At 35.1% G+C, this 15,774-nt stretch overlaps 1 protein-coding gene and 1 long non-coding RNA gene across 4 annotated transcripts; one reads left to right on the forward strand and one right to left on the reverse strand.

Moving 5' to 3' along the window:
- Window positions 1-2,087: 2,087 nt before the first annotated feature.
- LOC117105405 lies at window positions 2,088-3,618 on the forward strand. Its single transcript, XR_004444894.1, has 2 exons — window positions 2,088-2,336; window positions 2,946-3,618. It is a non-coding gene; the product is annotated as an uncharacterized LOC117105405 (long non-coding RNA).
- Window positions 3,619-4,427: 809 nt separating this feature from the next.
- LOC117105406 (putative methyltransferase DDB_G0268948) lies at window positions 4,428-15,258 on the reverse strand. 3 transcript variants are annotated; one of them, XM_033246532.1, is made up of 6 exons: window positions 14,950-15,258; window positions 10,738-10,910; window positions 8,988-9,201; window positions 8,066-8,160; window positions 7,096-7,230; window positions 4,428-6,051 (listed from the first exon to the last, which is right to left on the reverse strand). In XM_033246532.1, the coding sequence occupies exons 1-6, from the start codon at window positions 15,052-15,054 to the stop codon at window positions 5,949-5,951; spliced, it is 825 nt and encodes a 274-aa protein (XP_033102423.1). In that variant the 5' UTR covers window positions 15,055-15,258; the 3' UTR covers window positions 4,428-5,948. The 3 variants fall into 3 exon arrangements, with proteins under 3 accessions (XP_033102423.1, XP_033102422.1, XP_033102424.1); XM_033246531.1 differs by lacking the exon at window positions 7,096-7,230 and adding an exon at window positions 7,294-7,428 and having other exon boundaries at window positions 14,950-15,256; XM_033246533.1 differs by lacking the exon at window positions 7,096-7,230 and having other exon boundaries at window positions 14,950-15,257.
- Window positions 15,259-15,774: the final 516 nt, after the last annotated feature.

Consider the following 15,774-nt stretch of genomic DNA (forward strand, 5'->3'; position numbering starts at 1 on the left):
AATTACAAATCAAAATTTCAATGAATAGTAAATAATGAATAATAAATAATAATAAATAATAATACAGTAATAATGATATTATAACTCACTAATATTATAAACAGAAGTGTGGAGAATGCTGCTATTTTACTTACAAGGCCTAGCTTCTTGATTATGAATGATTAGGCATATGTTGTACAAAAATTTCTCTCAATGCAATAATTCTTCAACTTTGATTTATTGTTTAGATTACAATTTACAAATAGGCCTAAGCCTAGGCTATTTGTTGGTTTGAAGATGACCAGCATATTTTATTTCATAAATTAATGTTTACGAAGTAAGGCCTAGATACAATTAGAAAACTTTCATGTTATTAATATTTTTATCATTCATTTACAGGCGAAATTAACATTCGCCGAAGATTCACAAACCTACTCTGTCTGCTCAACCAACCTTTCTCCTCTGCAGTGTTGACTCTTTTTTAGGAGCCTCATGCTATATAGAGTAGGCTGCTAGCAACTATAGGCCTAGATGATAGACTTTCAAAACAAAAAGATAATCGTAACGAGAAAAAAAAATAAAGAATCGTCCTCACTTTATCTTCTCGAAATAATACAGCACGTCACTGTCCAAAGTTAAATATGATTATACAGGATATGATATTTACAAAATCTTAAAATCCCATAATTGAATTGTCCTCTTGAACAGAATAATGAAAGAAAGTTTATGCAGCATCAGTGTTTTATAAAATGTTATAAAGCTATACGCGCGCACGCTGTTTGGTGACAACATGGCGCCAAGTTGGCCAAACTCTCTCTATCTACGGCTCTGAACAATTCTTGCTAATTTGGTTTTCCTTGTTGTTATTAAGGATGCCCTTCATGGCTCAAATTAAATTGGTGTTTCGACCTGGAAGTACGTCGATGACCTCACTATTATGTGAACATATTAAAATAGGTGGAATTGGCAAGTTAATTAGGGTCTTTCAATATTTTAAGGATTTAAGCGCTTAGGAAAAAAACCTCACACACACACACCCATACATCTGATAATAACTTACCTTAGAATAAATATTTACATTTGTGGTTGACATGTTATGAAATTTGAGGTAAAAATGGAAACTTTACATTTGTAGGTGAAATGTTTCTACATTTGTAACATGAATATTGAATCTACTAGGACCACTTCAATTTAATCGGCTGACGATTTATTATCAACTTTTGCAAATAATTCTGAAAACAAGTGTAAAATTAGTATTTTGTTTAAAAAGGACAGGAACAGATGCATATCTCTCACAAGATACACCCATTTTACAGCTGTCAGGGGTCACAAGTCTCCTGCAAGAGCCTCCCAGAAATTGGGAAGGCCTCCCGCACCCCCGCAAGCAACCCACACTCTCACGGAAAATAGCACATCTCCTGCAAATTCAAAACATTTGCATGATTTTACTACTTTATAATCATTTTACTTACTGAACTCGGTACCGATGGGTCACACCGTGCGCAGCAAAGTAACGTTAAATATGTTAACCAGATTTCGCAGAAGTGACTCTTCCAACTGGGAACTGGGGACCCCTAAAATGTACAGCCTTTCAACCCTCGCACGCCCCTCCCTTAGATACATCATTGGTATCACAGTAGATTTGTATCTAAGGTGCTGTATATAAACAAACAACCAGTCAGTCGTTTTATTCTAAGAGCAGAAATTCTCATAATAAAAGATATTTTTTAGTGGTCATGTGTTGTTTGAATGGATTACAGCAATACATTGTTCATTCTAATCATTTAGATTACTGCTTTGTAGTTTGTGGCACAATGAAATTGAATTGAATGTAAATATAGAATGGAAATTAAAAAGTCATTGTCATCAGTCGTTATACTAACCAAATGTAAAACTGCAGACACTGCATTAAATTTGGACGGTTTCATAATGAATTTGAATGAAGTTGAATTAAATGTAAATATGGAATGGCAATTAAGAAAATATTGTTATCAGTCGTTATAGAAACCAAATAAAAAAAAATGCATTAGTTTTCTAGGAAATAGTGAACAGTATAACAGATGATGTTAATTTATTCTTTAACACTGCATTCAATTTAGACGATTGGATTAAATTTAGACGTGGAATGAAAATCAAAAATTTATTGTCATCAGTCGTTATAGAAACTAAATAAACAAATACATTAGTTTTCGAGGAAATAGTGAACATTATAACAAACAGAATTTTATTCTTAGACACTGCATTGAATTTGGACGGTTTCATACTGAATTGAGACTATAAAAGTTACAAAGGAAGCAACATTGTAAGAACTTCTAACCAACGCCTGTAGAAGCTTTCAGAGGAGCCACGAACCAAAGGTAAATAAGAAAAATTCATGATAATCATAAATAGCACAGAGACGTATTATACAAAAATATAGTTAGTAAGTGCTATTATGCCAGGAAAAAGTGTTGTTACTGTTGGAAAGAACAGCACGCCCATTGCTGTAGCAGGCACGTCACTGCTGTATTTTTGTCCATATTTAAACATTTTATTGCACATTTGTGTACCGCATAATTCAAAAAGAAAATCTATTTGCAACCAATAAGTGCAGACTTGGTAGGAAAATATTATTAATGCAAGCTTTTAGCACTACGAGGGGCATTGGTAAAATGATTTATCATTATTATTCTGGTAATTTATATGTTGAATATTACGATGTTTGTTATCGACAGGATCACAAAGGCAATTACCACACACCACTAGATAGAAACTGTAAAAGAATTTAGTGTACATTCATTCGTAGATTTTATTGCTTAAGGATACAGGGCCTCATGGAATAACATCATTATGGTAGATATTATATTATATATTATATTTTATAATCCTTATCCATAATGACCAAACCTGACGCACTTGACCTAATTTAGTCATATGACATTTTTAGATTTAAATATAAGTTTCCTTCTATTTCTTTCCATTTTTAGGAAAATATGGAATACGTTTGGCTGTTTTTCTGCACAGTAATTTGCGTACATTTTAATCTCGTCACCAATACAAATACAACAAACAGCACCATCACTATGCCCTTACTTACTAGTAGGCCTACTGCAGCCATTACAACTAGGCCTACTGCAGCCATTACAACAATTGCAACCACACCATCACCGAAAACTGGAGACACCACAACTACGCTTGATGACACAGCAGAGTGGAATACAACCACACCAGACAATAGATCCAACAGACTATCTGGTGGTGCTAAAGCCGGCATTATTTGTGCTTCAATATTTGTATATTTTGCGGGATTGTGATTGTTGTACTATGTTGTAAAGTAATGAAAAATCTAGCCCAAATAACACCACAGGCTTAAACATTTACTTAGAAGCCGTACAAAAAAAAAAATTACCCAGAATATGTTCGATATGTTTTTTGTGGTAGAAGTAGTAATAGAATTTAAGGTGTTTGAAACATTTAATTGCGGTAATTAAGTTTGGGAATTGGATGAACATTTTCCAACAGAAAGTTTTGGGTTTTGGCTCTATCATCATAAATATCATCATCAAATTGACTGCCTTCATCATTATCCTTATCATAATAAGCAGCAGCATCACTGTGCCCCATTATTTCACTAAAAAAAAAAACAAAAAAAAAAAACAATAATACTTTGATATTCAAGTATTCTGCGAAGTAAAGCCTGGGAAGCAAACTTCTTTTTCTGGAAAATCTCCTACTCTACCCACTCTCTTGGATACGTTTGGTCATCACGCTGGTGTATATATAAACACACAACTTATAATATATAAATAATATTTAAACAATAATAATTAATAATAATTTTGTTTTATAATGCCTTTCCCATGCCTGCACTCCTATCTTTTTTTTTTTTTATTGTTTACCTTTTGATGACGTTGTTCATCATTACATTTAGGTTATATTGATCTGCATTTGTTTCCTGGTCTGAGCCATTTGGGTTTTTATATATTAGTGTGTTCGTCTCTGTTTAGTGTATTATTGTATTTTCGGATGGTTTTTAAAAATATATTTTACATTTTAACCAAAGTTAACTGAAACTAGAATTAGTGCAGCTCATCTGTGTAAATATAATCAGAGTAAACGTGAAATTTTAAATATAATCAGAAAACATCGAATTATCCCTTTTCTATTTTATCGTCAACTTGGATGTTTTATGCAGATTTTACCGTGTAGTGCTAATGGTGAAATTATTTTGCACTTGTGTTCTGGAAATTTAATACTGATAAGCTTTTTATGCATTGATTTATAATACATAAATGATACTACAGATATATAATCATATTAATGGTACCTCAAAAATATTATTTTTTTTTATTGGGCATATGTGATACAAATAAACATTTTAAACTGATAACATATTTTAAATGGTACTACAAACAACATTAATTATATATGATTGTACTCTGCACAAATAACCATTTTTATATTTGATTACTGTACCACAAATCATTTTTATTCGGTCACCGAATGTCGGTGGTACCCCAAGTAAACATTACAGTAATTATATTTTGTTACCACAATAATTATTTTAACAACGTTTTAATTGAAAGTACATGGTACCACCACAAACAGTCTTTTTATTGATGGTACCAAAAGTCATTAACTTTAAGGATTATTTCAAGTTGAATATCATGATATTTAGAAGTAGATTTTGTGTGAAGTTATTTCTGGTATGTAAAACAGTAGATAAAAATCATATTGTTGGAATCTGAATGTTAATGAAACAGCAATGAGGGATATTGTACCGTATATTCTCACGTCGTATATATAAGGCGAACCGCACATAAGACAAATCCTCGATCAAGTTTGAGAAGATTTTTGGACGATTTTTGTATGTCAGGCGTATAAAACAACGTTCCTGTTTCACTGTCGGAATTCATACTTTTGCTGCTAGTTACGGTCTTCATACTGCATCTAGGTGGCTAAAAATGGAGCCACATGTAGGGCTAATCTTCCAAATAATACCATTTTATGGGCTTTTAAATGTTCATCAAAATCTTATTTCCCACACTTAAAATTCAGTTCATTAATACTAACAAGTTACTAGCTTCATTTCAGTAGTAAATTTGCGTGTTACACACGATAAGACGACGACCTGCTTTTCGATCGTGATTTGCTATTTTAAGCTTCGTCTATATCCTCGCAAGAATATACGGTATGCTGTTTTAAGTTATCATATGGTCAATAAAGAAAGAAAGTTAACACCTGCTGAGTCTACCATTTATGCTAATTAATTACCTTAATGTCAGTGATGGCAAAATCTGCATACTTAAACAGGTGATTACAGGAGTACTGAGATTGACAGATGGTCATTTGTGTAAATTAACATCTTTTTTGGGGGTGGGGATGGGGTGGGGCTGCATGAATTTACAATCTAACTGAATATAAAGCATTTTGACATATATTTTTTTAATTAATTCATCACACTGTTTGTGAATTTATTCATAACAAACTATAATGTGTTGTTCCCCAAATATTGATACAATTTATGGCAGGAGAAGCCACAACTAACACTGCATCAATTAAGCCAAATCTCCTTAGAGAACAAGGCCTCTACTTTATAGGATACTAAACACTACTATAAAAGTTCACACATACAACTTCCAAGCTTAAGCAGACATTGGGTCACTAATATTCATTATCAGGGGTTTATAAAAAAATTCAGGCACAAGGCCCAAGTATATGCCAAACAGCAAACACTTTTTGTAGTGACAATACCCTCACAAGATATACATTTACTCTACATATCGAGTGGAGTTTGCTAAAATGTTAAAAATGAGTCTTTTTCATTCATTTCATAGATCAAATAGTACAAACGACATGTAAAATAAAAAAATGATTGCAAACTATTCAGGCAGACTGTCAAAAAGCAAAATAAATTCACTGTAAAAAGACAACCAACAAAATTGTGAAAGGTATTTCAATCTTACATATTAATTAAATCAATTAAAAGTTTAATCCTGCATAGGCTTTGCTCCAAGTAACATGAATATTGAATCTACTAGGACCACTTCAATTTCATCGGTTGACGATTTATCATCAACTTCTGCAACCATTCTGAAAAAAAAAATTTTAAATTAGTATTTTGTTTAGTATCTCTCGCACGGCTGTCCAATGGTAACTGGTATATTATTTTTGTGCAGTTATGTTGTTTTACCTTGGAACGGCCGTGCAGGATACACACACCTTACAGCTGTCAGGGGTCCCAAGTCTCTGCAGTTTGTGGAAACTAGGAAGGCCTCCTGCACTCCCGCAGACAAGCCAGACTCTCGTGGAAAATAACTCATCTCTTGCAAATTCATAATATTTGCATGATTTTAATACTTTATTATTATCAATTTTCTTATAGAAATTAGTACTGATTGGTATCACAATGCACGGCAAAATAACAGTAAATGTGTTACGAAAGTGAATTTAACCAGATCTTGCAGAAGTGACTTTTTCCAACTTGGGACCCCTGAAATGTACAGCCTTTCAAGTCTAACCCTCACGTGCAGGGGAAAGCAGACTCAAACGATGATAATAATGGCCTAGTTCTCAGGAGAGCCCTAGTATCCGGATCGGGAGCTAACCGTTAGCGTTAACTGTTAGCACTTGTGTGAGAACTCCCTATCGGTTAGCGCTAACCGTTAGCGGTATCCGGATATGCTAACGGTTAGCAATCGCTATTGTTTAGCAAGTTGAGGGCGTTTCTATCATAAACCAATCACACGTACGCGTTTACAAGTTCCAGTTTTTTATTGGCCAGTGATTCGTTCATCATATTGTTGGTATCCGGATCGAGATTTTCTCGCATGGACGCACGGCAGCTAACGGTTAGCAGGATCCGGATCCGTTAGCTGCCGTGTGAGAACATAGCCAATGATGACATGAAGATATGGGGACAGTATTTTCAAATGAGTCAATTACTGAGTAAGATCTAGGAGAGGGTCTGATTTACCTTGAGTCGCCTTCATATTTTGGTAAGGAGACCAAGATGTAAACGTATTAAAAAACCAGGTTAAATTTACTTCTCGCTTTCTTGTGAATGAATCATCTCTTTAAAAATATAATATGAAAAAACACTCTAGAATTTAACTAATTAATTTAAGTCAAACTTACTTTGCTTTAAGTTCCACGAGAGGGTCAGATTTACCTTCAGTCGCCTTCATTAAATTTTGGTAAGGAGACCAAGATGTAAGCGTATTAAAAAACCAGGTTAAATTTACTTCTCGCTTTCTTGTGAATGAATCATCTCTTTAAAAATATAATATGAAAAAACACTCTAGAATTTAACTCGTTAATTTAAGTCAAACTTACTTTGCTCCAAGTTCCACGAGAGGGTCAGATTTACTTTCAGTCGCCTTCATTAAATTTTGGTAATGAGACCAAGATGTAAGCCAATTAATAAACCAGGTTAAATTTACTTCTCGCTTTCTTGTTAATGAATCATCTCTTTAAAAATATAATATAAAAAACCAAGAATTTAACTAAAATCCAGTTTAATAATACCTTTTATAATCTATATTCTTTTCTTCATGTTATACTGTAAATTTCTGGAATACATTATATCCTCAATATCTATAGTCTATAACAGATTTTCTTTACCGAAAAAGATTATTAAATATTATTATCATAACTTGTACAGTCAAGTTGTGACCGTCGAGAGCCTTGCTGGGTACAAAGTTCAAGTTGGACTATTAGCAGAAAGAACTTATCAGAGGTAAGAAATTACTGTACTCTGATAAAAAATTCCCTTCACATGACAAAAACAGACACATGATACTCTGCAGAAAACTAAGTCTCATAACAAGGCTTATGGAGTGGAGTTGTTTTGTGAGAAAAAAAAATTCTGGAGTCTGACAGGATTTTAACCCCTGACCCATAGATTGGAAGGCAAGCATCTCCACTCTTTGTGATCTATTAAATTATGTGGGTCCCATAATATCCGCTGACACTCTGGGATAATCTGGAAGAATACGGTTAAAAAAAATCCCTTCTGTGCTTGAACGAAAGACTCTCAGAACAGCTGCCACACTAATCCTTCTATGGAATATTCAGAGAGTTAGGTTTTCAACAGACGAAACGTTACCTTTCATTTATGGCGTATGGTAATTTCAAGTCACGATATTTATTATTCAGAGCCTGAATTTCTTTTGCGGTGTATGGTTTTAAGAGATCAATGTACTGCAATAAAAAGAAAACAAAAATGTACTGGAGAATACTGGGGTATAAAAGCGCGGGGGGGGGGGGGGGGGGGCGGGAGGGGGGGGGGGGGGGGGGGGGGTGTGACGGCAAATTAGTACGCTTAAGTTTTCATTGGAATAAGGACCTAGTTCTGTATTCATAATTTTTGCACCCCTGGGCTGTTTCGTGTCCCACAGACCAAAACAAGTCTATGCCCCTGTGCCTATTTTCTGATGGGTAATTCTTGATTTAAATTATTCATATTGTCTAAAAGTAGGAACAGCTTTTGCTTTTTGGCAAGATATATTATTACTATTTTACTAAGCCTATTAAAATATGAATAAATTAAAATAAACCCGACAGTGAAATTCAATTGAAGGAAGATGGCATGATCGAACGGCAGGATTACTGCTTTACTAGCTTATACTTTCTACATTCAATTAATAAATACAATAGTAAAATAGGATTTAAAGCAGATGCGTTCATTCCAGGGGTGGCCAGGGGACCCATGTTGGGGAGAGCTTCCCCTCCCCCCTCTAACCCTTCTTCAGGGAAACAAAACATGACTTGCCAGGAAGTAAAAAAAGATTGTATATTTATATATTATAGTAGATAAAATAAGCCCTTGTATTTCTAAATTTACATAGTTTCCAGGGGGGTTTCCCTCGGACCCATTTCCAAGAGGCTTTAAGCAACGCCCAACCATGACGTCTTTCTCCCGGAGATCGAGGCACCATTCCCAGTTTATTCACAATGTCTGTTAATCAATGCAGACAACACTGTATACACAAAATTAACCAGATTTGAACAACTATTTGTCATTCTACCTCATCGAAAAGTCGGTTGAGTCCCTGATGTGGTTTTCCTTGGTAAATTATATTTGGAGCTGTATAGCCAATGAGAGCTACGCATCCGCTGGGTTTCAAAATCCTGTCAACTTCACCACAAAACTTGTTGAAGTTAAACCAATGAACAGATTGAGCACACGTCACTAGATCCACGGATGAAGACTCCACGGGAATGCTTTCTCCACTTCCAACTCTGTAAGCAAGATGGAAAATATCTTACATTTTAGTATTCAACACCAGTCAGGAACATAATCATCACTGCGGCAATCAAGACGGCGTGTGCATCATGCATAAAGGTTAAAGATGAAAACCGTTGAGTGTGGTGTCATTTAAATTGTTTCTTCCTTTCACCGGTTTTCAAAAATAAAGCTCCAATTTGTCGCCATTGTGAAAACTATTACTATTGTTTTAACGAAAGGCAACCACCAACGGACACAAATACGTCAGGTGAGGCAGCTATGCTAATTCGTGGGGGATGTGAAATAAATGCCCAAATTGACAGCACAATTCAAGCTGGTTTTGTCTACAAAAAGTGCCATATTGACAAAAAATGGCACCCTCTGTGTTTAAAACTGCCATTATTACGCCATTCTATAGGACCCTTTCGGACAGAAAAATGTGTTAATTAGATTACCGCATTATTGTGCTACCCAAGGCGGCTTGTGAAAACTTTATAGACCAGTTATTATGCTGGCATGCTTACAGTAATATTGCGGCAATTTCTATCTGAAAGTGGCTTATGAAAAAAATTCTTAATAGGCATAAATGTTTTTGCTTTTGAATTTGTTGAACTAAGTTAAGTTATTTATATAAAATTTTAAGATGTATTGTACTCTCTGCCAAAAAAAATAGGAAAAATAATAACTTTAAACCCAGATTGTGAAAAAAGTTTACATTGATTTCCATTTTACTACAAAAATCCTTAAATTGATTAGCAGCCAATTTAAGGATCTATGCAAAAGAATACAGAAACTGTATTATTTAGCAATGCATGAATTGGATGGGAACATAGAGTGAGCTGCTTAGCTCAGTAGGCTAATCTGGTGGTAGCCACTGTGTGTGCGCTGAACCTTGGAGATCTCTAGGTCCATGGATTCCCATCGCTGCCTCTCCTTGTGTTTCAGCTGGAGAGCTGAAATACAAGTTACAATAGTGCACCGTCTTTAGGATGAGACGTTTAAGCCGTTGGTCCTATGTGCATTTATGGCCCATGTGCACGTTAAAGAACGCAGACACTCTTCGGAAAAGAGTAGGGGATTGTCTCCTGATGTACTGCGCAATCACCACCGGAAGGACCCCACTGGAAATAAGTCTTCTCCTACACTTCCGTGGGATATCCTTGGCAGGGGCGTACCGTGGGGGAGTCGATGGGTGCGGTCGACCCCCCTTTTTAAAGAAAGTGCCCTTTAAATATGCTCGCTTCACTCACAAATAACGCACCCCGCGAATTCTGGAAGCTTCGCTAAATTGCTCCGAGTTCAGCTTTCCCCCTGCGCTTTCGTTTCGACCCCCCCCCCTTAGATTTTTCACCGTACGCCCCTACTTGGTGTTTACACCGAATAAATTCAATCCAATCCATTTTTTTCTCATTAAAATTGTAATTGCATCAGAGATGTTGACAGGTTAGATCTGTCATCCTTGAAGGATGTTTGATATCTATCATATTTCTTTAAAGGATATACAGGTATATACAGTACATTATTTTGTTATAATTAATAAGCCTACTTACCTGTATTCTACGTTGGCGTTTGTTTTCAAATTTCTTGCAAACTTTATTTGAGCCTCACTGACGTCTACACCAACAGTTTGCTGGAAATATGGAGCAAGGTCTCGAGTTAACTGGCCGGACCCACAACCTACATCTACTGCTTTCACATAGTCATCACTTCTCTTGGCTTTAACCTGAAAATCATACAGTACTGTACATTACAAATGCTTGGCAATGACTACTTGCAAGTTCAACTGTTTTGGCCTGGTTAAACTTATGATTTTGGTCAGAGCTAGACCCATTATGTTTTTAAACTTTATTTAAAAGAAGACCTTACTGTACATCAGTGACTTTTTTTTCACTTAAAAAACTCGTTTTGCATACTGCAAATCTGCTGTCAGATATTGGACACAGATGTCATTCTACCTCAGAATGTCTTGTTCAAAGCCATCCCGATTGCATGAAATGCACTGTTATGGAAAAAATCTCAAATTGCATCAGACTTAGGCATTTAAGGCCTCTATCAAGCTCTTGTTCTCCAGGGCCAAGAACTTGCATAATTATAAAAATTAAAAAACCCAACAATCCGTACCCAAACAAACCCGTACACATACCAACCCGTACCCACTTTGGTTAACCTGTACACAAATTTTAGTCGACCCGTACCCACGTTTGGTTAACTCGTACACACGTCATTTTGGTCAACCCGTACCCAAAAGATATTTGTATCTGTACGATCTCATGCAGTCTGTAAGATTGTCATCGCCGAATATAAGGTAAGTTTTACAATTTGTATATACCATGCTTATTTGTGCTATCTTTGTAGTATTCCTAAGAGGATCCTCTTTTCAAAAACTAGCCTGCAATAGGTTAGTCTGACTAGGCCTAAGACTTTTTACTAATTAGATATACTATTTTGGCCTAGCCTGGTAGGCCTTCTTATAGGTCATCCTACTCTAGGTAGGCCTATAGTAGAAACTCCATTGTGGCCTGAAGCCTGGTTTCCTGTCGACGTACAGTACATAAGTCAGAATTTCTAATGTTTGTTATGACTGGTGCGATTCTTACGACTGTTATAAGTTTAATAAAACGACATAGTCTTGATTGTGCTTGGCCGCGGACAAAATATCTTGTTAACGATTCTTACGACTAGTTGATTTTTTTCAAATGCAAACAGCAAATCCTGTCCTAACGTCATTACATAATACATGCCTGTTAAGTTGAATTTTACTTTGCGATTGCGATGTTAATATTCCTCACTTCCTATCTGGTTTCCTTATAATAACCCAGTGAAATTTGAGGACAATTTCGTCATTGCATCAGACTTAGGCATTTAAGGCCTATGGTACCAGGCCTGTGGTACAGTATACTACAAATCTTGATTTGCTAACATTTTGGTTATCGATTTTAGTGTTTCAACTCTCAAAATATCAATTAGACCTATAACCTACAGTACTTTGTTTATTTTCATTTCACTTATGTTTTGAACCAACAGAAAAATCATATCCCCATATAGCCTACAGTAGGCCTACAGATATTGAAAACATGATTTAAATGTTACCATTATGTTCAAGTTAAAATTAAGAATGAAATACAATTAGTAAATAATGTTGTTTATTGAAATTAGCAGAAAATTTACCAAACTGGCAATACCATATCAAGTAGCCTATATATTTCATATTTTTATTTATTTCATTTATAAATTTATATTATATTATATATTTTTATTTATTATTTTATAGTTTATATGTTGCACAGTATGTCTTTAATTTTACAGTATTTTTTAATGCAAATGGAAAAAAAAATTTGTATTATCTTGCTATATGTTACAACAATAAAGTTATCTTGTATTTTGTATAATAAATTTAATTCATTAAATCTACTTGAAATCTCATTCTCCACCCCCTTAACACCCCCCCCCCCCCCCACCGCATTCCATATTAATCAATACTCCAGTAATAATTTATGGATGTATGGGCCTAAACAAAATTTATTATAAGATCCTATACATGCCTACCATTGTGGTGAAAAAAATAGAAAGATGTGTTTTTTTTAACCATTTGATTATCAATTCGCAAGTCAATGAGAGTTCTTGTTCGTCGACAGTGTTGTTGTATAGGCAAAAAATAAAGACGAGCATACTAAAAATACATAAAAGTTGACTCCAAGTCAACTTTCCATAAAGAATTGTTTGCAACGTAATGTACGGAAGTTCATTCAACAAAAACTCAATTTCCTGTCGATTCGTGGTCAATCGACGTATTGGACAGATATTCAGTGTGTTGGTTTTCTGTCAAGCATTGTGCTATAACGATTTTAGCGTGTGTTACGTCGATTTCACAAAACAAACCTCGCAACCATTTTCTTGTCATATTTCATATTTCCTTGTTGAAATGTCGCAATCGTCAGAAATTCTGATTTCTTATGTGGACAGGAAACCAGACTTAAGTAAGACAAGACTCTACTCTGCCTCCTATATCTACTCCTCCTAGGCCTAGCTAAAAAACCTGACATCTTGCAACATGTCCACTCCACTCCTACAGTGTTGAATTGAAAAGGCTTGTCCGGATAGTAATACTACTCTAGGCCGGGCCTAGCCTAGCTGCTGCTACACTAGCCTGGCCTAGGCTAGGCACCATACGATGCGTGACGTCACACACTTCAATTAGTGTCATTATTAGTCCAGTTCAGCCAAGCGTGTTTTTGTCAACAAAGGCCTTAAGAAAATATTCATATAAAATGCTTTTTGATTGGTTGAGACGTTTTCATCAGGTCACTCAGGGGTCGAAGTAGTACACCATTTTGATTTTTTCCAAAATCGGTCAACTTTTATCGAAGTTATCAACTTTTGAAAATTTCATTAAAATTCTGCGTTTCTTCCAGAGAATGGCGAGTAATAAAGTCCAATTTTTTAATAACGAAGACTATTTTATATATCTAAGAGTTTATTTGCCAAATATGAATGTAATACGAGGCATAGCAATATTTTTTTTTGGCACCGCAAAACCGACGATCAGCTGTTGATCGGCCATTGTGTACACGAGATAAACCATAATAATCTTAACAAAAGTGCTGCATATAAACGGCAATATTTTTCATGTAAATAAAATAAATATGAGTTCAAAAATAAACTAAATGATACTTAAAGTATTAAAATATACTTTTAGCTAATGATTATCTAAAAAAATGGTTAAATATTAAGAATTGAAGTGGATATTAAACATAGAATGATTTCGAGAGAATTGGGAGACGATGTTAATTTTTGATGCAAGAGGATGATGTCATGCGTAACGGCCAAAGAAATTTGTCATTTGAAGTCCGGTGGGGGGATACTTTTAATTCTAGATTACCACTGGTAATATCATTTGTGCAACTTAATTTAGTACATAATTATTATTCCCAGCCCTGAAACCTAGACTCAGAAATACCGGGATGGTGTCCGGGGGAAGGGGGGGGGAAGGATAGTTTTACTTCCAGATTAATTCTGGTAATAAATTTTTTCATATATCTATATTTATGTACTGTATAGTTATTATTATATTATAGTTGCAAAATTTTATACACCATTAATGCCCGTCACAAATTGGGCCAACATTTTGTCGGACACTGCAATTACTGTGAGTATGCAAGCACAATAAGACTTTTTTAAATGATTTTTATTTTTTTATTTATTTTTTTAAATTTATTTTTTTTTTTTCATTTTTTTTCCCGAATTTCAGAATTGTGGGTCAAAGGTCATCTGAAAAATTTATAAATTTTCTGGTCGTTGAGTATTAGGGCTACATACATGACCAATGTATACTAACTTGCAGTAAAAATTTACAATCAAAATGTACTCTATTTTTTTAGCATTTACAAAAATTAACAGAAATATGGCAAAAAGTGACAGAAATATTAATTATTGTTAACATGCAACTTGTTATTCACACGCTCATAAACTTCAAATGTTTATAAAACCGTAGGCCCTAACCAGTGGCTCAATTTTCCTCAAATAAAGTTTTTTATGATACTGAGAATAAGTAGGCCTAGTTTTTTGTGCTATTTTTTTTTAATATTCAACTTTGTATTTATCATGTGGTACCTACCTAGGCCTAGGCCCAGCAAGCTACTACTACTACTACTACTAGGCCTAGACTAGCACTACCAGGCCTAGCTGGCCCTAGCTAGGCCTATGCTAAGCATCTTCTCAGCTAATGTCTAATTAATTATAATGATCAATCAATGAATGCCAACCTTCATGAAAGTCAGAATCCTGTCAATGACTTGCTGTGGGTAGTTTGGACGATATTTTGCATACAGATCAGCATGATGCAACCCTTCAAACAGCCGAGATGACATGTTTGTTACTCTCCAAACAGCTCACGTAATCGTATGAATTAGATGGAGACTCCTGAGGCTAGACCTACTTTACTAAATACCGTCCCGTACAAGACTGTACTACTGTAAAAACTTTAATCCAGGTCAGCCATTGTTTGTTTATCTCTCACCGCTCACCGCCAAAGCATCATGACATGATCTCACCATGGAGGAAATGATCTCACAGAGTAACTTCTCTCTCCCTGCTCGCGCGACCAAGCATTGGTGGCGCTACAGTTCCACTGTCTGTTTCCTCCAGTCTGGTTCCGGAGCCTAATGGTTGTTTTTGTGTCGTTATCGTTTGCGCAGTTAAAGATAGCTGAAAGGGTAAATCCGGTGGGTGCATGATGGGTCATGTGTCATCGTAGCCTTATTATCATACCAAAGTCATAAAAAAAAATAAAATAAAATAAAAATAAATATAATAAAAAAAAATAAAAATAAATAAATTAAAAAAAAAAAAATTGCGTTTCTAAACTTCAACCAGTGTAGACCTACACTTTTTCGTGATATGGCTCCCCTAATTTCAAATACATCTCTATTCACAGAAAGAGGGATCGGACACTCGGGGGACAATTATTATCTAATATGATGATGATGATGATGATGATGATGATGATGATGATGATGATGATGATGATGATGATGATGATGATGATGATGATGATGATGGTGATGGTGATGGTGATGGTGATGGTGATG

The sequence above is a fragment of the Anneissia japonica genome, unplaced genomic scaffold (assembly GCF_011630105.1).
Source record: "Anneissia japonica isolate Jap-2015-1 unplaced genomic scaffold, ASM1163010v1 scaffold667_len338742_cov159, whole genome shotgun sequence".
Classification (NCBI taxonomy): Eukaryota; Metazoa; Echinodermata; class Crinoidea; order Comatulida; family Comatulidae; genus Anneissia; species Anneissia japonica.

Coding starts and splice junctions, on each gene's coding strand:
- LOC117105406 (XM_033246532.1), bottom strand. CDS start 15,054: ATGTCATCTCGGCTGTTTGAAGGGTTGCATCATGCTGATCTGTATGCA. Junction 10,911..14,949: donor GGATTCTGACTTTCATGAAG/GTTGGCATTCAT, acceptor TATGATTTTCAG/GTTAAAGCCAAGAGAAGTGA. Junction 7,231..8,065: donor CCATACGCCATAAATGAAAG/GTAACGTTTCGT, acceptor ATATTTTTAAAG/AGATGATTCATTCACAAGAA.